At 41.0% G+C, this 26,679-nt stretch overlaps 1 protein-coding gene across 1 annotated transcript in view; it reads right to left on the bottom strand.

Moving 5' to 3' along the window:
* Window positions 1-26,679, bottom strand: part of ubl3a (ubiquitin-like 3a) — a 31,377-nt gene that overhangs the window by 4,330 nt on the left and 368 nt on the right. Inside the window, 2 exon segments of the mRNA XM_079648680.1 lie at window positions 1,138-1,246; window positions 26,391-26,679. The exon segment at window positions 26,391-26,679 is cut by the window's right edge and continues 368 nt beyond it. Of these exon segments, the coding sequence (XP_079504806.1) occupies window positions 1,138-1,246; window positions 26,391-26,417 (136 nt within the window). The 5' untranslated portion in view covers window positions 26,418-26,679.

Genomic DNA, 26,679 nt, shown 5'->3' with positions numbered 1-26,679 from the left:
AACCCTTATTTGAAATCATTACTTGCAGAATGTATAATGTGTGGGCTTTGTGGGATGCATAACCGAATGTGAGAAAGAACGAGAGCAACAGAGGAACAAGGGTGTGGCCTGGGAAGAGCTACAGACAAAAAGTGAAGAAATAAACCCGAGAGCGAACAGTGGGGGGAGTTGCACAGCAGCAGCGTCTGGCCACCAGATGTTTGTCTCCATCTAAACGGAGGGTGTTGGTGCTTACAGTCTCACAGGGTTCAGATCTGTTGTCTGGCAGGAACACTGTTTGATTTGACAGGACTGGAAGGGAAACTGCTCTTGTCAAGGGAGGATATGAATCCACCAGTAAAGTTTATAGTGTTTGAATGCCTCTCTAAAACTAGACTACATTCACAGCAACAGGTGTTCAGATGAGATCGGTAGTATCAAATGATTTGTAACACTGTTGCAGTTGGAGTGACTGCAAATCCACATTCCTGTATGCAATGATAAGCGTGCGGAAAGGAGGAGCACACAAATGACTCTTAACCAGAGACCACATGTTCCCACACTGCTCTATAGAACTACATTCTACTCTATTTGAATGTGATCTCAGCTCTATGGGTAAGCCAACCAGCTGCTTGTATCTTCGTCATAGAAAATACAGCCAGGATAAGTCAGATCACCTGGTTTCCAAGAGCATTAGCAGCTAATTAGTTAGCAATTACACTTTAAGCAAACGCACTGGAACTATGCTTATGCAATAACGTGATTTATTACAAAATAACACCAATATAGGACAAAGTGCACATAGTGTTTTCTTACTAGAAAGCTCATGCATTCGATGGGTTGAAGAGACAAGGCGAGTTTAAATATTCCATCGCTGAAAACCTGGTGTCAAAACAGACGCCCTTGATTATTGTTTTACAACCTCTACACCGGCCCAGCCCTATGGAGGAGGCTTTGGGGAAAATAAAGAAATAATAGTGATGAGAATCACAAATAAATCATTGTCTGATCAAAGAGGAAGAAATATGTGGATCACCTAAGGAGGGTTTTATTGCCTTCACCTTGGGACCACACATGTTGATGTAACTGCTGCTACATCTTCATCAACTGCCATTGCCAGAAGCAAAGACAGGATATTTAGATGGAGCTGCTACTCACCCATCGGCCAGTTGTCATACACGTGTTTGGCAATGTCCGCCGCTGAGTCATTGGGAGAGAAGAGGAACTCTTTCGTCTTCCCGCTGACTAAAATGAGCCGCAGGTTTATCTGTAAAAAAACAAATATGCAGGTTAGACTCGGTCCTGTCAGGAAGCATACAGGTTCAAGAGAGGTAATTTAATAGGACACAGAGGAAGGATATGAGGACCCTGAGGAGTGTCCCTCTGCTGGATTACCTCCCTTCTGTCTCGCAAACTTCCTCCTACATTTTTTCTCATGCCTCCAACACTCTGTTTCTTTGTCTTTAGTTCACAATTCGGTTACTTGGACAATTCCCAAGGCAGATGTTTTGCTTTGAAATGTTCCTTTGTCTGAGGTTGAAACTTGATGTATACTTTATTCACCCGTGTTCAAAAATCATTGTTCACTATAGTCACCCAGGTTTGAATAGCATCTGATTTTAGAGGGTACATTCTTCAATTAAATATTCATTTTTTTTCTGTATCACATTTTCAAGGTTATTGTACTGGGTAAGAAGTACCCGTTAAACGCCTCAGGCTTGCAGGCATACTGTATAAACTAAGATTCTGATCATTTATGAATGAGACGGTGGGTTGTATTTGTAATTTCGACAAAACCAAACTTGGCTCTCACTGCGTGTAAAAAGCCCACAAAACAAACAATTAGCTGAAATACTACAGGCTGTTCAAATGTGTAGCCTGCCACAAATAGCTTATCTCAATAGTCAGTGGTGACAGCCAAGTGGAATAATAAATCACAAATACTGTAGTGTGAGACTAATGCTCACAGTGTCCAAGTCCTCTCTCAGCTACTGAACAGTAGCAGGTTGTCATTATAGGGTCTACTGCATTACTTATGTGGTGGGGGCACACTTTAAGATGACTGAAACAAACAACTTTGTACAAAACAGCACAGCTGGCTGTATTTGATCAAATCGTTTTAAATAAAGAGAATAGGGAATCAAACAGAATCTATTTAAAGGAGATAAGTGGATTTTGAGGGATGAGGAGGGCAACGAGGACTTCAAACTGTTCAGTGAGAGCTGGAGGTGAGTGAACTTTAGCTAAACGTCACATCTCTGTGTGCACCTCACCTTAAATCACTTCTTTTTTTCCATCTGATGATTCAATGCTAGGTTAACAGTTTGGTTAATAAATTCCCTTAAAATCCAAGATAATGTTGTTTTGTCAGTCCATAAGCCTAATATAATCTGTTTTATATGATATTTAACAGAAAAAAGCTGATATTTTTAATATTGGAGAAGCTAAAAACCGTTTTTTTGCTTTAAAATAATATTATAAAGGTTGATTGTTTATCAAAATAATTTGTTTTTCTTTCAAAGACTAATCAAGCTCCTAATCCTAGTAAAGATTAAGATGAATACATTTCATGAATTAGCTTTTTGCATTTAAAACCATTAAATGCATCAATTGTCAGAGTTTATCTCTTGACTGGCTTGATGTTTTTAGCACAGGTACAGTTTTCCTTTAAGAGCCACAGCAAAGCTCCGTGTGTTTGATTTAGCTTTCTATAAGTGTTTAGCCTGCAGTGCATGCATGGCATAAGCACGTGTGTGTCATTGTCTCGAGTGTGTGTCCATGTGCAGCGCGTCTGTTGCCCAGTCTGCTGAGCGACACACACACGTAGACACACACACACTCGCACACAAAGTGATGTAACAGAGCAAACACCGACGCATTGAAACAGACATTTCCGTAAGCAAGTTATCAAATCAGATTATAGGTTTAAGACTTAGAGATGTCCTGATCCGATCACGTGATCGGGGATCGGAGCCGATCACGTGATTTTCAAAAGATCGGAATCGGGAGAAAAAAATTGGGGATCGGGATTTTTTTTATTTCTTTTTTTATAAATACTTTTTTTAAATGTTGTATTCAATGTTACAAAACAAAAATGACCATGTAAAAGTCTTAAAGTCATCCTGAGGCCTTAGTTTTGTTTTCAAATTACAGAACATCATGTATGTGTTGCTTCTTTGGGGCTTGTTTTCATAGACCTGGTTGCTTATTTCTCTCAAATCTAGCAACAGAGTGGGCAGGGCGCAGTGTCTAATTGTAGCAGTAAGCTAACGAGTACTGATAAGCTTTATTTTGTTTTGATCCAATGCTGCACAACTGAACTGATCCAATGCTGCTGTGAAAGAAAGAAGCTATATCCATGTTGGATAGAATATCTAATTTAAATAAAAAAATAACCTTAAGGGACAACTTGAATGCTTTTTTTTTTTCTTAATGCATTGCATAAAGATCGGATCGGGAAAAATCGGTATCGGCAAATTGTCAAAATCAAATGATCGGAATCGGATCGGGAGCAAAAAAAGGTGATCGGGACATCCTTATGAGAGATGAGACTTTTTGAGCTTCTGTTTTAGTTTTTATTTGCATGCATCATAATATTGAGGATCAACCTGATATAGAGCTGTAGTATTTCGTGGACTTATCGATTAGTTGATCCACAAAACTCCTCCGGTAATCAATAAATTGTTCAAATCATTTTTCATGGGTTTTTGGAAATGCAAGTCGCTTTACCTGTAGTAAATACAACCGCCTTCAATACAAGCAAAACCTGAGAAACACTGAATGAGATGAAGACATAAAATAATGAGGAAACACGCAGAGGTAGCAGAAGGTCTTCCTTCACCCCGTCTCCACACCTGGTCGTTACCATGGTGTTACTATGACGACAGCCAGTGGTGGCTGGCTTAACCTGATAACACCTACCAGATAGCTCCACCCCTCCTCCCTTCTGCCTCCTTACCGTTTCCTACAGTGTCACATCACATTGTCTTCCTCGCCTTGCAGCAATCTCCGCATCCCCTCCCTCCCCCACTCTGTCTCTACCTCCCCCACTCTGTCTCTCTCTCCCCCACTCTGTCTCTCTCTCCCCCACTCTGTCAATCTCTCGCTCTGCACAGCATTCAGTGGAGGGTTTGTACAAGGCCTGAATAACAAAGAGAGAGGACTGAACTACAGTAGCTTCAATTAAACAACATAAACTCAGCATTCCTCTCCCTATCATTAACCCTGCAAAATCTCTTTATTCGCTTCTCGCCCCTTCTCCATCTCTCTTTGCTTCCTCTACTCTTTCAGGTGATTGGTCATTTACTTCCTAAAGACAGGTGACATATATATATATATATATAACCCTTAATGGAAAGACACATAAATACAGATGCTTTCAGACAAGGTGCAAAGATCGAGAATGATGTCATTTGTGTTAAATGGTGAACTATGGCCTTCATAGTTCACCAGCTTTAATACCTACAGGGGGTACTAGTCACCAGCAGCGTCACAACTCAAATAGAGAAGAGACATTCAGGATCATTGCCAGGAAACACTGAAGCTGTTCTATTGGTTAACGGCGGGTCAACACAAGGACACTTTGTACTATTTTTGTCTTGTAATCTGTGTCTGGACAGGTGAGCTTTTAACATCCATTTTCCGTCTCTTTCGTCACTTCAACATGTATTTTGATTGTGATGTTAACTGAATCAAGGCATTGGTCTCTCCTGCTCTTCTCCCTCTCCCTCCCCCCTTCTCCCTGGTGGTCCATGTGCCTTCTTTCTCCCTTGACTCTCTTCCGCACCGGGGCTGATAATGAGGTTTCACTGTCAGCTCAGGGATGTATATTCAATTACTGTTTATATTCTGTAGAACAAACACAACAGCTCCAGGTATTGGGGGGGGGAGCATTGTTTCAAGCATTCATGCATAACCATAACTATACAGAACATACACATGTCTGCAGGCAAACCGCCAGTTACTCTTGCTTCATAAACAGCACGTACTAGCTAACAACCAGTCTCTCTCTGCACTCATGGTGCCAGACAAGCTGAAGGTTTTACCAGTTTGCAGAGCTTGGAGAACTGCAAGATGTCAGATTGTTTGTAAAAGGAAACATCATGGTGCCCCAGCTTCTATTCATGTCCACTTCTGAAAAGAAATGGAATAAATGAAACTACTTGTGTATGAAAGTGGTGACACAGCTTCCTGTCTCCACTGCAGACATTCAAAAACATGCCTACAATAATGTGGCCCTGCTGCCAAGTCGTGCCATGGTGTAAACATGTGAAGTAAGCAAACCCTCTCGGCTAAACACTGTTTGCACACGGTGGAGAGCAGGAAATTCAATGCCATCTATAATTATTCCTCCTTGAGTACCACTCTCAAATCTTTCTCAAGGCAATTGGTGTGTGTGTGTGTGTGTGTGTGTGTGTGTGTGTGTGTGTGTGTGTGTGTGTGTGTGTGTGTGTGCGCGCACGCGTGCGTGCGCCTGTGCGTGTGTGCGTGTGCGTGTGCGTGTGTGTGTGTGCGTGTGTGTGTGTGTGTGTGTATGCTTGTGTTTATATGTGCTTGTGTTTATATGTGCTTGTGTTTATATGTGCTTGTATTTATAAGTACATTAAAGAGTATTGCTGCTCTTTAGAACCTCTCCAGCAGTCAACAAATGATAGAGTGGGAAGCCTTCCTGTGGGAATATATTAGAGCAGCTTTATACGTAGTCTGCACAGTAAGGTTATCCGCTGCAGTCAGTGCAGATCCCTGACTGTATGAATGAGTTTAAGAGAGGAGGTTGGTGATTATCCTGACTGGAGTCTGTTTAAAGCAAGCCGCCCGGATCCAGCAGCCAGCCTGCTTTGACTTGCTAATTAAATCTGGAGAAAATTCGACTTTAAACTCAAGAATGTAGCTATAAGCCGCACTTTAAGAAAACAAATCCCACATGCATTATCAGTCGCCTATTTTACTGATAATTACTTATTTTCTTTCTAGCAAGGCTGCACATTTTAATGAATATTAAAATGTGTAAAATAGAAAACATAATAGGCTTGTTGGCCAAACTGTAAACAAAGTCAAACAAAGTCAAAGTGACAAAGTCAAGGAAAAAGAAGAAAAACAGCAGCCTGCGAGACGCATCCCATTTGTTTAATTAGCCAAAACTGTGTCAATAAAACAGCTTTGCAAGCTTTATAGTGATTTTGAAAACACAAAAAGAGCTAGTGCAATGATTAGCCCCTATTAGCACACTCATTCTGTCATGGGGCCATTGTTTCCTTTAATTAAAAACACACTGAGAAGCGTGTTTTTTCAATGTGTGCTGTAGTCTGAGCTACATTATCTCACATTTTACAATAACCAGCAAGTTGACCATATGTACTACTTATGGCGCATTTTCACTACAGTGCGGAGTGCGGTTCCGGCCCGTTTTGGTTTCGTTTCCTCTAGGCGTAGTTCCGGCTGGCGGGTACTTTTTCACAGTTTTCTGGCTCTCCAAAATCAAGGTTCTTTCCAGGCCAACAACCGGGCTGAGTATGCTAAACTAGTGAGAGAATCTACAACAAAATTAACATATTTTACCGTGATTTAATTGTAATACACGTTTCAAAATATTGCCGATGTAACAACATACTGATACCGGTTAGTAAAAACCATGAATTAATGCTTTGACAAGTCTGCAGACAGACGGCAGGTGAAAAACCTTTTACAATGAGTATTGTCTAAACGGAGATTGGCTAAGCTAACGTTGTATATGCTCCGACCGTCCACACTCACAACAACGGCCTATACAGATATAAATAAAGCAGCGACTGTATTCACCATGACACAGGCAGTCTGTGGTTTGTACTTCTTTAACTTTTGTCTAGTTTCTGAACAGATATGAGGAGTTGTGAGCTTGAGTGCTAACAGCTAACGACTGATGTTGTTTTTGTGTTTCGCATTGAAGATGACGTCACGGCTCCGCCTACACTGCGTTACTATAGTTACTACCCCAGTTCCTAAACTGTAATGGAAACGCAGCATAAAGTGAGCCTGGCCTAACAAGGCCGAACTATACCGTACTAAGCCATGCGAGGCCCTGCAGTGGAAATGCGCCATTAGTGTACTTCACTGCAGACAGCTTAGGGATGCTCCAGACATTTTCACTGCAGTACAGATCTCGAAATAAACAGTAGGACCTTGACCCGGCTGAAGTTTGTTTATTATTAACTTTATAACCTTTATAGGGCACTTATCTATAAGGTCTAGTGTGTCATGGTCTGTTTTGGCCTACTTAACCAACCCCTTGTACTACATAACACGCACCATATGCAAAACATTAGGTATCTGCTGTTTCCATGATGGACAAAGGTTGGACTGTGAGTCAACAAGTGAGGTATTACTACTGCAACGTACAAGGAACTGACCGAAAGCTGCAGAGTGAGAACAATTACCAACAAAAAGCTGCTGTTCTTAAGACAAAAATAAATACACTATCCGACTGGTCGAGTTTATTCCAACACTGCCGACTATACCGATGGTCAGGCTCTGATGGTTGTCATGCCAACACGTTTGGAAACCAGGAAGCTAGTTATTAATTGGTGGCGTTTACAGATGCATGTTCCGATATCAAATCAAGTAATCAAAATAAGGCACCATGATATTATAACAATTCAAGCTGGTCTTGATCTCAGGTACTTTGTTACCTATGTTAAGGTAGGATAAGATAAGATATGATAAGATGAATAATTATAAATGTATTTTTGCAGTGGTCAACAATCTGTTAAAGTATAGCGTTAAGTTGTCGGTTTATTATTTACCTGTTCTGTGTGTATTTAATGTCATATATACATTTGTGGTGGAATTTTTCTTTGGCTATGCTTCAGTGTCGTTAATATGAAACATTTCTAACCTGAACATTTACAGACACTGCTCAAAGACAAGAGCATGTGTTCCTTTGTCAGTTTGAGAAATGTACTTTACTCTGATGTCCTTGTAGACCCAGAGCTGGAGGTTGAATGTGACACACTGACTTATTGTATCTACTCAATCTTTCCAGATTTAGTAGATCATTGTTCTTTTTATTGCACACAATCACCAGTGTTTTCTTAAAGGCAAAAGGGCTCAGACTAAAGTCAATGGCTCAGCAAAGCATTAATAGACTTTCTTGCAACATACATGAACACTCGGCAGGAACATGATCAATGCCTGAGTTGCATTAATATTTCAACTTGGAATTTAAACATTATCTTAGATAAGTAATACATTTCAGGTTTTTGGTAAGTTTTTATGTTAAAGAGATTCAAATGTTCTGTTTCTAAACTAAATATACATCAGTAAATAATCCACTTGAAAATGTTGAAGCTTTGAGGTTCGCTGTTAAGAAGTGGCAAAATGAGACTAAATAAATACACCTAAATATTCACACTAGTCAACCTTTAGTTTAGTGTTGGTAAAGTGACTGATGCGACGGTGCAGTTTGTTTACAGCCTATTATGAATTTGAAAATCCTAAAAGTATTTTTTCATTGGTGAAGATTATCTTGCAGAACAAAACATTTAGGCATTATAAACGTTTTCTTGCGGAGCTTATCGTCAGATATAATCTGAACTTCAAAGAAAACTCTTGTTGGCTTTTTGTTGAGGGACCCAGTGCGATGCTAATTTCGTGGGTTGGCCTTTCAAAAACACGTCATCTCTACAGCACTCTATTAAGGCCATTACATATTAAAGAGAGGATCTCCTGTAAGAGGGATTGTAAAGGCCAACACCACAAACCTTTATAGTTGCACTTCTGAAGTATTATGCTAACTTCCTGTGGCAGCGGCGGCTAATGGCTACATTACAGTCCTGATAGTGTTGTTAAATTAAAGTTACTTTCCTTCATTAAAGCATTACACATCCTGTGGCGGTTATATTACACAAACGAAGAAGCCATTATTTACTACTCCTCTGCAAGGATTAAAAACACATAACTATTTAAATGTTCCGTATAATTTTACATCATTGATTTGTGTATGTTAACGTCTTTTTTTAGACTTTTAAACATGTTAGGCTTTGAGCTACGAACATCATTATGCCACTGCTGCAGGTATAACTTTGATCCAGGAGAAAATGAGCGACAAAACTCCCGTCATCCAGTTTAGTTGCTCTCACTATCATTCATATGTCTCATTACTCAATTACCCATCATACCTCATATCTCTCTCCAAGCCCTTGTCTTTTTGTACTGTCATTCAAACAGACCTTTCCCTTGATAAGCTGACGTCCTCATCCCAACCATGAAACCCCTCTGCTCCTCTCATCCCTCCCTCTCCTCCCTGTCACCTGCATGATAGGCAGTTTCCTGCAATGCAGCCGGCACTGTACCCGACAGCTCTTCGCTCTCTGTCCTCTCTCTTCATCATTCTCCCTTCTGCCCGTTTACTAACAGATAACCCTTTAATCCATCAGCTGCTTCCCCCCTCTCCAGAAACAGGTAGAGCTGCTCTCATGCTGTCATCTCCCCTTCTGGTGTCTTCTATGAAAACTCACCTCGCTTAACTGGCACACACACCCAGAGCTGCATTCCTCTCTCCTGACAGACGGCAGCCTTTGATCACACCTTCCTCATATCGCTTCTTCTCTGTGATCAGTGCCGTCACAAAGAGGTTGACGCATTTACTCCGCTTTGCTGCCACTCCCAAAACTCGACGTCTTGCTGCTTCAGGTTTCAAAATAGCTGTTCAACACCCTAGGGCCATGTTAATTAACATGCCAACACTGTGATGGACTGGACCACATGCCTGGTGATGAGTTTTGAGTTTTGAGTCTGGCTAAATATTGACATTAAAAAAGCATTTCCTCTTTTTTAGGCATTTACGGGAACATGACAACCATGACATGAGTGGAGAGGTTCCTGCTCAAACCACATAACCGGATCTTTTCACAATATTCCTCTTACTAACTTTTGTGAATGAGGAAGTGTGTCTGTCAGATGCCTTAGATCAGGGGTGTCAAACTCAAATACATAGTGGGCCAAAATAAAAAATGGGTACTAGTCGAGGGCCGGACTGGTTCAATGTTTATTGCCAAACTTATTGAAATGAACTTAGTGCACATATTAAACCTGGAACTAACAAAGCTTAAATGATTGCCTATAAAAACAACATTAAACATTAAATAATCAGTTGCATTCATTTCTTATGGCTCTATCTGCAGCTTTTCCGGAGTCATTTCTTATGATTATATTTTTTCACAGAACATGCCCTGTTGTTTAAAGAGAAAAAGTGCAAGAGGAAACATCCATGTAAACTCAGTGTGCTGCTCTGTGATGCTAGTTCAAGCCAGATACTTGGCATCTCATCTTGGGTGCAAGTTCATCAATGTTTGGGCTCAGGCTCTGAGCTGAGGAGACCCTCAGGATGGAGTGAAGGTGTGCGTGCAATATACCGGCGGGCCAGATCTAATAGTAATTTAAAATTATCCTGCGGGCTGAAATAAAATCCACCAAGGGCCTGATTTGGCCCCCGGGCCTTGAGTTTGACACATGTGCCTTAGAGTTACATAAGTAGATTCCACTCTCGTATACAGTATGTTAGCCTATAAATATGAGCTATAACATGATCCTTAGTGAACTTTAGGTATTGGTAAATGTATTTTTTACTTTGGAAAAAGCCAAGAGTCTTCATGTTAAACAAAAGTAACTGGCAATTCACTTCAATATTTTCACTGATGGCGCCAACTAGGGGAGGCTCAACAGTCCCCATTTCATTAGAGAGGAAAAAACGTCCACACGAAAACACAAAAGAAAAGTGGCGAACAGATAGAGATTTAAAAGTTGGAGGAGAGAATGAAGGCCATAAAGTCAGAGTCATGATCACACGTCACCACCAAAGTGCTGATGCTATACAGACAGCATGATAATGATGACCAGGTCTGATACTGTAGGAGGACAGAGGAAACGCTGACGCTTTTGAAGGAGTGAAAGGAAATGAAAGAGGGCAAGAAGGAATTCAAAGAGGATTCAAGGAACAAACGAGGAAGGTCAGAGAGAAGCGGAAAAGAGGAAGCATGAATGTGAAATCCACTTACGGTAGTTCCTTTGGTCATCCACTAACTATTTGATGTTTCACATTACACACACTTGCTCGAGTACACACAAACATGTTGTGTGCTCGCTCCAAAGGCCCGCTGGCGGAGCTGCTGAGGCTCTGCTTTTGAAGCTGTGGGCCGAGACGTGAAATTGCTCTTGCATGCTTCAATCGATTCTCCTCTGAACCCCCTGTCAGCGTCTAGACTGTTTGTCCCCCCTCTCGCAACACAAGGCAAGAGATGAGATAGGGAATGTGAAACAGGCGACATTAAGATCAGACAGAAAGAAGAATTATGTTTTCTAATAATCCCAAAGAAAAAAAGCAAGAAAAGATGAAGAAATGCAGCAAGGTTGATGTTTAGCATGCTCTGTTTAGAGCAGCAAATAGCCTCCCACTAGTTTGCCAGATTCAAACTGGGTGAATACAAAGGAACCGGTTATTTTTTAACTCTTTAGGGGTCCGTTCTGTGTCTTCAAAAGGGCTCAATGGATGGCAGTGCACTTTATCCGCCTTCAGAATTATTGTAATGCTTGGACAAAGACACCCTGACATTTACACCGACCTGTGGAGGTGAGAAAGTGAGATGAGTTTGAACTTCCCTGTGAATCGAGATGGACCTTTATTGATCCCAGTAGGGAAATGTATGTGTTTATAGCAGCAGCAGAATAAGAGGGAAGCACAGATAGAGCACATGGGGTAATAAGAATACAAATATCCAATAATCCAATCAAATAAAACATGTAGTTATAGTGGTAGAAATGATTAAACTGAACAAGTGACTGTACTTAAATGTGCAGAATCAGCGTCTGTCAGCAGAGACCCTAACGTGCTGCTGAGGGACCCACAGAGGGCCGAGGCCCCCTGAGGATGATGAGATGAAAGCAGCTCCGGTCCCTGACCTCCTCCGTCCTACCATTAGCTCTGCAGCAGTCCTGTCTGCTCCCTCCTCCCCCCCCCCCATCACTCTCCCTCCTCCCCCCATCCCAGGGTGTCTCACCAATGTGACTTCCTCCCCTGTGTTTGGCTAACTCCCCGCTGTGAAAGCCCTGGAGTCATGTTAAACATCCTCACGCAGTTCTCCCCCTCCCCAGAGAACTACATACTTTGTGGTGACCTCTGCCTTACCCTGTTTCCCCCTCCCTCCCTCCTGCTGTGCGTACACCCCCCCCCCTCTTTCTTGTGTCCTAGGTGGTCCCCATTGATGTGCAGCCGATGCCCTGCAGTCAGGATTAACTTGATTTGGAACCTTCAACTCGCCTTTTCCTGTTTTCTTTAATCATGTCTGTATCTAAATTAAGGTTTAGGATATTGGAAGGATATTTTTACACATAAATAAACTTCACGCATTTTGTGTGCACATCTGGCAACTACAAAATGAATTAAGTCTTAAAAAATGCTGTTATGCTGAAAGTCAATTGGAAAAAATGTGAGTTAAAGAATAAATGGTTAAGCCATTTACTATGCAAACATCCCACACTGGTTTCATACATAGAAGGAGCAACGAGGATACTTTTCTTTGATTTCTGGTATTCGGAAATACAAAATTTAATTTAAATAAAAATGAACTACATAAACTAATCCATAATGAAAAAAGTTCTTAAATAAACTCGCATTTCCTCTCTTTTTTTTGTCTCCTGGTCAGGGTTTTAATGGGACATAATATATATAAATCAGTTCAGTTCAGTTACAAATGTATCATCATCTATAATTGTGTTGCTCCTGTTTATAATCCAGCTTGTTACTGAATTGTGAAATGGGCAGTGATTTGAGAAAAACCTTAAAAATGTAATTCCCTTATAACAGAGTGAACGGTTTGCAGTCCAGCTCTGTATCTAAAGTCCAAATCATTTGTTGTTTTTGTAGATGGTTTTCACCCAATATACGAAGCAAAGCACATTGCTACACACAGGTCCCAAAATGAATTCCCTTTCTATAACTACCTTCCTTCGGATACTATATAGGCTCAGCAGACCTTTAGAGGAGAAACTGATGTAACATGTGAGAGAGATAACAGACAATGAGTAGAGAGGAAAACGGCTGGGAGATCGCAGTAACATCCACAACACTGCATTTTATTTTTCTCCCCCAGAAAAGATTACTGCCCTGCATTCACAACTCACATGATGTGTATGTAGCAGAGGAAATGTGTGTCTACATGCGAGTGTGTGTGTGTGTGTGTGTGTGTGTGTGTGTGTGTGTGTGTGTGAGAGAGAGAGGCACAGATAGAGACTGCTGGCAAGCTAGAATGCCCTCTGTGTTGGAATTCACCAGATGGCATTGGACAGAAACAACCAGGGGTAACACACACACACACACACACACACACACACACACACACACACACACACACACACACACACACACACACACACACACACACACACACACACACACACACACACACACACACACACACACACACACACACACACACACACACACACACACACACACACACACACACACACACACACACACACACACACACACACACACACACACACACACACACACACACACACACACACACACACTTTCTAGGGCTATTCAGGAATGAAGGAACCATGCAGTGACAGGAATAGAGGCAGGTTAACATGCAATGAAAGCCATTTATAAGATTTCAAAGTGGAAATGTGTGATGGTAATAAATAACTTATTAGAAGTATTCAAGAGATATAATATAATAATAATAATATTCCTAATAATAATAGTAATAATAAGTGAATGAATATAACAAACAAGGAAATTCCAATTATTATTATAATGTCTATGATTATTATTATCAATCAGCACATTATGTTGATTTAATGCTACAGCCCCAAAATAAATGATATCTTTGTGGAGCCTGCAGTACATTTTTGTTAAGACTTGAGCTATGAAGGTGTGTATTAAATACCAAACTTGTGGGTATAACCATTTTATCTAGACTCACACAATGTAATGTGTCGATTGCAACACAAACTATGGGCGGAATAATTAGCAGAGTTAATTCAACAGAGAATCCATGGTTAAGACACAGGATGCCACGGTTCTACATCCACATCCAATTACTAATTAATTGAATAAATGATCACAACAGACACAAAGTTAGTGTCTCAGTTTGTAATACATGCACCGGTAGGGCTTTCCTTTGCCATTGTTGTCTGGTTAGACATCAGAGCCACTGGTTATGTTTGTGTTGTGTCGACAGGAAGGAGGCCGCCTCAGTGGGGAGACTGTGGAGGCAACAGCTCACACAAGAAACAACAGGAAGGACCGGGGCTGGAGGAGGAGGGGGGGGGGAGAGGGGTGAGGGTGGCTGGGGACCCAATCAAGTTCTTTGACAAACATTGTTCCACCCCAAGGCAGGATACAAGATGAATACACATGACACAATCAGCCAAACGGTGCTCTTTAGGGGATGTTGTTCTGCCTGTTCCGTGATGTCAGCATATTAAGATATTTAAAGCAGTGCTGGATAATAAAATAAGGAATCTGTTACTCATATAACCGCCTGAGGACACAACAACGTTCATGCATGTAGCTCAAAGGTTACTTTGAGACTGATGTTCACTACGCAGATATAACCCTGTTTATTCTCCACTGTGACGTTTACATTAAACATGACAACAAGATTACCTGCAAGATCATAATGGTTCCTTTTATCAACAATGAACCATTAACTGTTACTGCGCCAGTATCAGCTAAGCTATACTTTGCCAAGCTAAACTAATACGTAGCAGCCTTACTCGCCAAAAAACCTGAATCAAAATCTGGCTTATTTTCAGGTACTATAGGAATTTGCTTTGGAATTTCGTGCAGAACATAAACATAAGAGAAAATGGTGAAAGTATAAGCAAGTAGACAATCAAGAAATATAAAAAAGAACAGAAATAAACTACAAAAGGAAATGTGAAAAGAATAATGAGAGAGCTGTGCAGTCTTTAGAAATGGTATGTGCAGCAACGTTCACAATTATCTAAGAAAATAAAACGTCTACTAGCCTCAGATACTTATTTAAGGGTCAGTGAACATCTCCGTTTCTCTGGTAACTGTATGTTAAGCCAAATGATCTCAGGCTCAGCGCAGCAACTTCATGAAAATGTACAATTAACTAAACAATAGGTCGATATCTGATGTGCTCTGTGTGAGTCGAAGTGCTGCTGCTTCCCTCAAGATAAACCAATGCTTCCTCGTTTAAAAAAAACGGAGAAAAAAAGTAGATGAAAAGCCCTCAACCATCGTAGTGCAAGGTCCAATGCTTCATTACAGCTCGCATTCAGATCACACACACACACACACACACACACACCCCCCCCCCCCCCCCCTGCAGGGATCATTAGAGATATTCATAGTCAGAGTTCTCTATAGCATTCAACATGCAATGACACATTTGTGCAAGACAGCATGAAGGCCAAATATACCCTCTCTCCATACTCGCTCTTTCTCTATCATTCACACACACACACACACACACACACACACACACACACACACACACACACACACACACACACACACACACACACACACACACACACACACACACACACACACACACACACACACACACACACACACACACACACACACACACACACACACACACACACACACACACACACACACACACACACACACACACACACACACACACTCTCTTTCCTGTCTGTGGCTGTCTCCTCTATCTGTAACCCTTGTATGGCTGCCGCACACTCTGTGAAAATGTCACAAAATCCGAAAATATGTTGAGGCGTCTTTTAGCCAACGCTTCCTCTGACTGCACAGCCATTTGTATTAAAAGTCAGCAACTACAAACAATTGTCTTTTACTCTTGCCATTACAGTTCACAAAATGTGCACAATCAATGCACTGTAACATCCTGTTCGATGTAAAAGTTGGAAATCTTTTAGCATTAAGATCAGAATCACTATCAAGTGTGCAAAACATACACAGGAGTTTAGTTGTGTAAGTTTAGTGCAAGGACACCACATGTAACGTATTTTCAATCAAGTTATAGAAAAGTGGTGGATACAAGAAATACATAATTATTTGTAAAATGAGCAGGATTTCTAATGTCTATACAGACTGTTCATATGAAAAGGCCTCAATGCTAAAGCTAGCTCACATTATCAGCGAAGGATAAAGGCTCTGGTTTAGTCTGTGCTGTGTGACACACAAGCTCCTGGAGGATGAACTCTAGAGATGGTTACCTAGCAACAAATAGTCATTTAAAAGGGTCGGGCAGTGTGAGGACTCGCTGGGACTGGCATGGCCCTGAATACTACAATACCCATGTTGGTTGATAATTGATTAGTCATTGGAGGCACTTATCAAGATAAAAGGACAAAAATGTCCTAGCTCCACCTCTTGAAATGTCATTATTAGGACTTTAATGGTTTGTTATTATTACTTAACCATGTCGGTACGAGGGCCACAGTCCGGCAGCCTATTCAAACATCAGCTGTACATAGAAGATGTTTGTATTGTGAAACCAATATTTATAAGAAAGAGCTCCACCCAAGCTCCTGTTGGGTATTTAACAGCTCCAACAGAAACTGATAAAGTAGTGTCTCAACTATTGTTAGGGGTGTGTCGGTAAAACAGCAGTATCATCCAGATGTGCCAAGTGATCAGATTGGAACGATACATCTTTGAGTGCTTTGATCAAATATAAGGTAGAACAAATTGAAAAAGTATTTCTTCTTTAATGTTCAACACATTTTGGTATTAGCATAAGAGATGCTTTTCAATTTTGAAAATCTTTGTTTTTTTGGACTGTTGGTCTGACAAATTAGACAATCTTAGGACATTGACCTGTGATCTGGAAATTATGTTATTCTTTTCTGACACCAGGGTATATGCAGGAATCCTGAAGTCAGATGTAATCCCTTTTAAGACCTTTTTTAAGACCCTTTCCATACATTTTAAGACCTCATCGCCACTTTGAGTTCTAACCGGTTACCTTGGCGACACACTTCACCTCACATTTACTATCTACAGTATTGATTGTCCTTCCTCCTTATCTTCCAACCGTTTGGACGCAAAATTGCATTTCCCCATAACGATGTTATTTAACAACCGGCGTAAACGGACCTTCGCGCTATCAAGCAGTGAGCGTGTGATGTCCTGTTCAGATGACGTCAAATCCAACGGGATGCATCACACGACTACACACCTACGCAATGATTACATTCAGGCAAACTGTAGAATACAACCTCTTTGGACAATTTATATACTTATTGAAAACAAGCTACAAAATGTAAGACCTTGGAAAATGCTGTTTAATACTTTTTAATAGCCTTCATTTTCGCTAAATAGATTTATCAACTTTTAATACTTTTTAAGACCCCGCGGACCCCCTGGACATATAGTGCTCTGACGGAGCATTACCAATCAATCAATGAATCTGAAAATGAACAGACGAATCTACTATGACAATAATCCCAACTTGCACTCCCTATCAGCTATGATAAACTGAAGAACAAAAGCTTGTCGGGCCATTAACACTTTGGAAGTAAAAGACATTCATTTATTTAATAGAAAACCATAATGGAGTAAAGGTCTGGGTTAAAGGTGTGTGAGGACTGAGGCCCCGAGGCTAACCTTTGGATGACTGCTCCGTGGCCTGTCTGGGACCCCAAGGGCCTCCGCACTGCCCCTCTAATTCCCCCAGAACATACTGTCCGTCTGACTCCACTGGCACAGGACGTTCGGGTATTGAGACAGATTTAAACACTCATTTAAAATGGCAGCTTGTCCCAAAATGTATCAGAAAGAGGGACAGTTGATTCTTGCTCGTTGGCTGCTGTGACGAATAGGCACAAATAGTCTGTGCTGGCAGGGAAGAAGCTTTAATATAAATGTCCCCTCAGCTGGAAATTGTTTCCATTGCAGCTGAAAGGCTCCTTTTATTGACACACACACACACACACACACACACACACACACACACACACACACACACACACACACACACACACACACACACACACACACACACACACACACACACACACACACACACACACACACACACACACACACACACACACACACACACACACACACACACACACACACACACACACACACACACACACACACACACACACACACACAGTTTTTCTTCCCTAGAGAGCTTTTGTTTTACATTTATTCAAATTCAAGGTGGGGTAGGTAATTCACTTCAGAAACACGTTTTTTTGTATAGCTTTCTGTTATATTCCATGAAATGCTCTTAACATCCTGATAGCAATGAATATCTTAAATGCTTTGAAAAAAAATAAACTAACTGGATGGCCTACCTGCCTGTCAGCCTTCCATCTGTGCACAAACTTATCTCGTGCCCTCATTGGTCATGTGCGCCTTCATGTGTGTTGGAGGAGGGGCTCTGTAAAGGCCCTGACACACCTACCCGATTTTGGGAGTCAGATTTCTTCCGGTTGTGTACTTTCAAATTCTAGCGCACTCGAGCTGGTTTCTCCATTCTTACCTACCTTACCTTTAAGTTCCTGTAACATGACTTGAACGAAAGTAAAAACAAAAGACTAGAATAATAATATTGAGTTTTTCAAAGCAATTATTGTAATAGTTTGAATCTGAATTCATTACATTACATGGGTGAAGAACATTGATGGAGCACTTTATTTGTACAGACCTTCATAGGGACTTGTTATCTAAAATGAACACAGAAACTCCAGTCTCCATTAATGAGTCACATTAGTTCACACGACTGATTGGCAAAACACATCTGTGAGTAGAATATTCAATGAGGCTTCCACACAACAGGTTATTCATTCTGTTCCTTCAGGTAAATAAAATGTTCATATATTAAAGTCCATTCAAATAAGCTTTTGTTTGTCTGTTTCCTCTGCATTTCGCTCGGTTCCAGTTTCACTTCCCCTTTTCATTTTTCTATTCCGGCCAACAGTTTCATAGAGAATTCGTTTCTTTAAAGAGAGTTATGTCTCTGCTATGGTTTATATGTATATTATAAACCAATTATATTTGGATTTAGTATTTGTCCACTAGAATAATACCCTTGCCAATGTGAAAAAAGCTTTCAACAATATCATCTGGAGAGAACTGAATATTTCCCTGAGTGTCAGACTTCCTAAGAAATATAAAGGTATACGGCACCCTGCCACACAACATCATCACATGCAAACAATGGCCTTTAGATGAGTCTGTGCTCTTCTATGAGGCAAAAGTGAACTGTAGTGGGTGTCACCCCATTGGCAAAGCCATTAGCAAACATGGCACACTTAACAGGGAGAGCAGGTTCTGCTTCAGCTGGTTTCTCAAAGCAAATGTGCACACGCATAAACAAAAGTGGCTGCCGGCATACAGAGTCTGGACTCTGTTGTGTTGGAGTCATCAGAGTTCTCACAATCACACCCACTTATGTCATGCCCTGACTCTTTAATACTTAGCATAAAAGCTGAAGTGTCCTCAGTTCACTTCTGTCCTGAGTGTCCAGCATGTCCTGTACAGAGCATTATACTCAGCAATTGTAATTAGCACAGGGAACTGGAGTACATTACGTCAATATCTCTCCTCCTTCTTTATTAATATTCAAGGGCATGATGACATGTAGCATACAAGTGCCAATTCACTGACAAGAGCGATCAGGACCAGAATCAAAAGTGTACACCAGAAGTTTCCTCTTGAACCGGAACCCGAGGAGCCCCAAGAGCAGTGAAGTGGTTCAACACATTCCTCAGCCGGAGCAAAGCCATACCTGCCAACGCTGACTGCTGAAAAGAGGGGGATTTTCCAGCAGAATAAACTCTTATCCTCCACACACTGACTTCATTTTCTTAGAAACCCCCGGGGTGAGGGACAGAGCTATTCAGCTTCCTGGCTGGGCTGATCAGAAATACACTTTTAGTCAGACTTTTGTTTTGTGAAATGTGTCAAGCCAAAATTATCATCAGCACTACAGTCATGAATAATCTATTAAATGAGTTAACCTTTGCAAACATTTATAAATAAGCTCCAAGTTTAATTGTGTCCAATAACCCGAGTTCAATTAGTTGTTTGATGGTGGAGTTTTAAAGGAAGTAGCAAACGAGAAGTTTTCTGAGCCAATATTAAAGTGGACCTATTATGCTATACTGGAAAAATATATTGTAGGGCCATGACTATACAAAACATGTCTGTGAAGTTGTTTGCTTAAAATAGCAAACAGATCACCCATTGTAGCCATGCCTCATACTGCTCATACCCCTCTTTTGCAGCCCTGTTAGAGAAACGCAGATTTTGGAGATAAAGTTAAATTCTGCTGTGATAAAACGCCATCCTGTTCTAAACCACATCAAGGATTATAGCTGAAACAGTATGGAGCTCAAATGCTTTTTCTCTTGCGGGTTTATCACAAGGTGAGTTCTTTTTTTTATTTTCTGCTTTTTAAAAACACATGTGCTCTACAGTACAGGTTAGCTCTGAGTGTTAGCGAGGCTTGCTAATCTAAACAAAAACGAGATTACGTCCAAAACACGTCAGGCATTGTTTCCTATAGCTATTTTCTGTGGGTCCGCTGCTGATTTGACGACATATGCATCCGCTCGTTGTACCTCCGTTTTTTAAAAGATTTGGGTACAGAGGAAAAGAGAAAGGGTTTTATTTTCTGACTCTGCGTGAGATCCCCGACACACCGGGGACACATATTTATGTATAAAAGACATCAAAAAGTGCATTTTGCATGATAGGCCCCCTTTAAGGTAGAAGTGGAACAGGGAAAATTGTCACCAAATTGTGAAAAGTACCTTTTATGAAAAGTAATTCAGAGATTAGCATATGGTTACAATTCTAGTGAAAGAAGAACATACAGGGCATGCTTGTGCACGGTGCTGGTTCAGAATCAAAAAATGATAGCTATCTAATAGACAGAAGGTTATATTTATTGCCTGCCGAAAATGTGATGTTTTAAGCATAACATATTCCTCAAGAACATAAGGCTCCCATGGACAGAGATCAGGTGATATCGAGAATATGATGAATAACTGATCAACAGATAGAGGAAAGACGGAAACAGGAGTGTTGACAGATAGTGTGTACAGTAGGATTCATTATTCATGGAGGACATCAAATAGGATGCACATGTACAGCCACACTGAAGAATACAAAGACATCCGCAAGCAAACAAACCGTTACATAAGGGATCAATGGACGAGAGGTTCTCGATAGGGCTTCATTTTGTTTTAGCAGACATGCATCAATACAATTGAATTAATTCTACACAATCACCGAGGGCTGCCGGGCATACGCATTGACAAAACGCTAATTTAACGCTTGCTGATACCAGCAAATGACAAAGTTCAACATGTTTTAAAATCATTCTTACAGAGGCGAAGCCTGATATCCCAGCCAATCAAAATATGACATTAAACAACCATTCAGCTCCCCATTATCATTATTAGTATTTGTATTAGATGTCTGTCGTAACAAGAAGATCCAGATCATTAGGCTGCTGCATTCCACAATCTGTCAGGGTTTCGACACTGAGCCATGACTTTATGAAATGCTTTAAATTAACTTCAAAGAAACAAACACACCTTCACCACAGCTGTCAGAGGTTTCCGTGGCTCGGCGAGGTCTACATGTGACAATGTCAGAGTCGATAAATCAACTCCTGCACCCCGGCGGGATGATGCAATCCTGATCTGTGACTCAGACCCACAACACATGGCATCAGCAAGCGCACACACATTCACTGACATGCTTCATCCACCTGTCAGGATCAATAGTGCTCTTTCTCCCTCTGAAGTGTCAATCAAAGCCCGGTCAGCAGCTCGTGCCCAAGGCTGAGGACGGCCTGTGGACGTCTCTCCGTCTCTAGCTGCTCGCTGTCATAAGTGCTGAGCTAAGCTGGAGTGGGCAGAGGGACATGGACCCCTGTTCAGCAGCAAGGATCCCCCCGCCCCCCCCCCCATTGTTTTTGTTCACCCGCGACCTACTCTTCTCTGACCTCCGACTCCTGTGTGTGTGTGTGTGTGTGTGTGTGTGTGTGTGTGTGTGTGTGTGTGTGTGTGTGTGTGTGTGTGTGTGTGTGTGTCCAAAGGACTCTTTAAAAATGTGGGAATTAACTATAAAATGCTTTAAAAGCACCAAAATGATAATTATCCACACAGAGTAGCAGAGGTAGCTTTCAGACACAAACTGACGGCTGGTTATAGCTCCTCAAATATGAAGCAATGCTGCCGTGTCTTTAAAGATTGTTGAACTGAATATTTCATATCTAGTAATACTTTGGGCTTGAGTAATACTTTTTTTCCAACATTTGATAGACTCAATTATTATTGTGAAAATGATCAAATGATAAACTAATATTATTTATATGGAAATATTATGAATAATTTTGGCAATGATAGTAGTTTATTTTTATTTTGACACACATTATGCCTTTCTGAAAGAGGTCCCTCCTGGTTGAGAACCACTGTTCCATCGTGCCTCCTGGTCTGGGCGAGTGTGTGAGCTGTGATGCCAGCTTAAAAGAGGATCCAACACATACCATCGCAGTAATGACAGGGTGTTGAATACTACCCACTGAGAGAGGTGAGAGTGTTTATCCCTCCATATCTTATCAGCATCATGTGTGCCTGTAAGCCTTTAGTATGGTCGTCCAACCAGGAAGAGAAGATACAGTTATGTTTTATTAAAGGTCAAGTAATGATTAACTAATGATGTATGCATCCATTTTATAAACAGACAGTGTGCCCTTGACATGTTCTTAGTTTTGGAGCTTGAAACAAGAAATACATAAAGAAAATTGCTTGGTTTTTTTTTTACATAAAAATGCATGTTGTGAAATATTAAGTCAAATGGATTTCAGATTGCATTTTAACTTTGAAACACAGTTTCAGCGTATTCCCAAGCAAGAGAAACAGCTGTCAATTAGATCAGTAAGAAACTATTCTAAATTCATGAGACCAACCCAAAAGCTCTTATTTTTAAGCCCTTAAGCATAAATACATTATTTATTAACATTAATAAAACCATTTGGTACAACTGAAAACCTGAATGATAAAGTGGAGCCGCCAGGTTCTTCCCTCTGTGTGTGTGTGTGTGTGTGTGTGTGTGTGTGTGTGTGTGTGTGTGTGTGTGTGTGTGTGTGTGTGTGTGTGTGTGTGTGTGTGTGTGTGTGTGTGTGTACCTTGATCTCCCCGTGTTGTCTACTGTGCTGCGACATATCAAAATCGTTGATGTTTGAAATTCACTCTCCGCTCCATGGGGCTTTCAGTCTTTTTCTGGAGTGTATTTATTCAGCGGCTCTTATCTGAACTAGGGTTCTTTGTTCTTCTCCTGCTTCTGTACTACTTTCTCTCTCTCATGCTTATTGTTACAAACAAACACACACACACACACACACACACACACACACACACACAAACACACACACACATACCTGCAGTGCACCCTGGCCCCTTCACATACTCAAGAACACTGCCTCAGGCCTCACATCCAAGCGTCTCACTGTTGCCATGGGGACCATTTCAGCCCTGTCAGCACTTTTGAGGTTTGCCTGGAGCAAGGCAATTTGCCCATCCTCCATTCTCAGGAGGCACGATTATTCCTTCTCTCAGATTCATTCACCGACAACCTCCTCTCCTCCCACTCCTACTCCATGCAGCATTTATGAGTGTGTGTGTGTATGTGTGTGTATACACACTTACTCTTTCTCTGGACCGAGAGAGAGTTGTGGGGGAGATGTACGGTGCTTCTGCTGCTAATTTCAACCACACAGGATGAGTTAATTGCAGAGAGCTGATATTTCCCCACTTTTCCATGGGGAACACAAGAAGCTAGTTTGATGTATAGACTGAGGGTGTTTCTCAATCTCGGGTAAAGCTGCTCCAGAGCCACTATTTCAAGCATACTACGTCTTCGAGTGCCGCCGAAGTACTGTTCCAATGTCCAGCATACTTGGAATTCTACCCAGCCCGGCGTACTTCGTTTGGAGAAATTTCGAGGCTGCACATGTGTAGACTCCGCAGTCTTAAAATCCCCACAATGCTTTGCGCACGGACCAATTTTCCCAAATCTGTCGCGGAAAATGTAAGGCGGGGCCTCTCATATGACGCACACCTGCACACTTGCTCGCCTGTTCCACTCTTCGTTTTCCGAATGCCAGGAAGTATTCTTGCCTCGCTTCTGAAGCAAGTGACTCGGAAGACATGTGCTACCAAGCAAGCGTCCTCGACATTGAGAAACACCCTGAGCCTAGCCACAAAAGGAAGCCATTTGTCTGAAAGGCTTTACTGGCAGGAACACTGAAATGTCTTACTCATGAGCAGAGTTCGACCTTTATGTTCCTGCAGCAGGCATGTTAATAACATGAGCCTGAGAACGGCAGCTCTGGCAGGAATACAACCCATTGAAACTACGCTTGAGAGTTCGGAAAATTATTATGACTTTACTGTTGAACTTTATTCCCGACACTGGCGATAAATGATGCGATAATAATGTGATACTTCCCCCTAAAGGGAAATTCTTACAGCACAAATCAGGCTATAAAGCAGCTGGCAGGGATTCAGTGTTTTGCCTAAAGATACTTCAGAAGGCCGGCTGGAGGCTTAAACCAAAGTTCCTACGGCTGAATAATAATATTATAATTCACAAGAAAAACACAATTAGGACTGTAAACTGAGCCATAAAACTGCGACCAAAGTTCATAAAAAGCCTCAAATATCCACACAGATGTTGACATAACACAAGACCTTCTATGAACAGCATAAAGATTTAGTTATCCGTCACAAAAGGGTAAAAAGTGAACAATTAGACTCATGATTATGTCTATAATCCATGGAAATTCCTTGAAATGTGCTATACTTAGATGCTTTAGCTTTGACCAGACATATCAATAGAGGCCGACTCACCTCTACAGTATAATCCCAACAACATAATGGACCTGCTGTTCAAGGGATCAGCAAACTTGGACACAGGAGTAGAGGCATAGCTGGGCTAGCTGATGTCAGCGCGGAGGGGCACATTACGTGGTTTATCCTTTCTATACATAGACCTGGAATTATTCTTAGAGACACTATGCAGTAGCAGCAACGATGATAGACATAAACATGCCAGACAGAGAGGAGATATATTGTGAGACTGGCTGAACACAACAAAACGCATTTGATACGCCTTTTAATTAGTGGAATAGCTCACCCACGAGATGTAGACATAAATCTTTATGATGAGAGCTCATAAGACACACCACAGTCAGTAAGCTGGTGCAATAGAAGTCATAAGAGTATAGTGTCTTCAGAGGGTGAGGTTAAGCTGAAAGTCACCCGATGATCACCGCAGACTTAAAGGTTATAGTTGAGCCTCCTTTGAAAGCACCACTACATCAGCAGGTGTGACATAATGGGGTTGTTGCAGCAATGCAATTACCGGTCAACATGCACTCCAGACCAGCAGCAGAGCTCCTAACCTTCTCCTCAACTCATATCCTGACCGGCTATATGTGATGCTAGAGGTTCACAAAATGTCAAACATAAAATACATAGAAGTAGACATCAGGGAAAGGAGTAGAGCCTTGATTTGAGCTTGGTGGATTTTCTGAGAAGAATTTGGTGCCAGTGTGTCTAAACAGGGAATTGTAGCATAATAACAAAACAAAGAAATCTAACTAAAATAAAAATAATATGTAGCTATTCCTGTTGGTCTTGTCGCTTGACGGACAATATTTGTAATCAGAATAACACCAAATTATACTGCAAGCCACTTTGGTTGGTTTTAGAAATGTGGATTTGGTTTACTTTCTTTGTCTTCCATTCGTTTCTAAGCAATATGAAAACCAGTTTGAGCGATATATTATTTTGCAGTTTGATCTATAATGAACATCAAGTGTGTATTCATGTTTTTCATACTTCCTTTATCATCCTGAGGCAATTTAGTAAAAACGTTTACATCTATCAGACAACAACCAAACAGACAATTATACGAACGTATTGTTCACAGAAATAGAATAGAGAACATGAAGAAGAGATGAGAGTGTGCTTGCAGTGTTTTGTAGTACAGATAATTTAATGGGAGTCTGGCTGACTGGAACTGAATCTAAAATGATGCATGCATTTTAAAAAGGATCAAAAACAATTAAAGGTAAAGTGACTATAGTTAAGTATTTACATCTTGCAATTGCTGATAAGAACAGTTAAACTGCCACAGTTTTCTTTCCAATTTGCACTGGAGATACACAAACCCAACTTGTATAACCAATAGGATACATATTCCAAATGCCATTATGGGCCTTTACAAATAAGTTTTGAAGGTAAATTAATTGAACCAGAGGTACAGTAGCACCATTGAAAACTGCCACAGTCTCAACATTTTGTGTCATAACCCTCAGGAAAGTAAATGGATGTAAATGGTAAAGTGTGAAAGTAAATTCTCTCACCATGTCCGCTGGGGTGCTGCTCGTCATCGTGAAGGTTTTCCCGGTCCTTGGAGGGCTTCACACACTCACAACACAATATCCCCTCTCTTTTTTCTCTCCCTTGTTAGAGCTCAAAGAAACGTTTGTTGTTTGGGTTTCGAGCAGGAAACAAAAACACAATTTATTCCGGTGACTTGCTCTCTCCACAGTGACAACACTGAGGCTAGAGGTGTTACGACGCTTCTTCCTCTTATTGCACAATCATCTCGCTGATCATTTCCTCACAAATTGATTATTTCAGAGGTGTACT

The sequence above is a fragment of the Notothenia rossii genome, assembly GCF_949606895.1.
Source record: "Notothenia rossii genome assembly, chromosome: 9".
Classification (NCBI taxonomy): Eukaryota; Metazoa; Chordata; class Actinopteri; order Perciformes; family Nototheniidae; genus Notothenia; species Notothenia rossii.
This window is presented reverse-complemented; position numbering and strand designations above follow the sequence as displayed.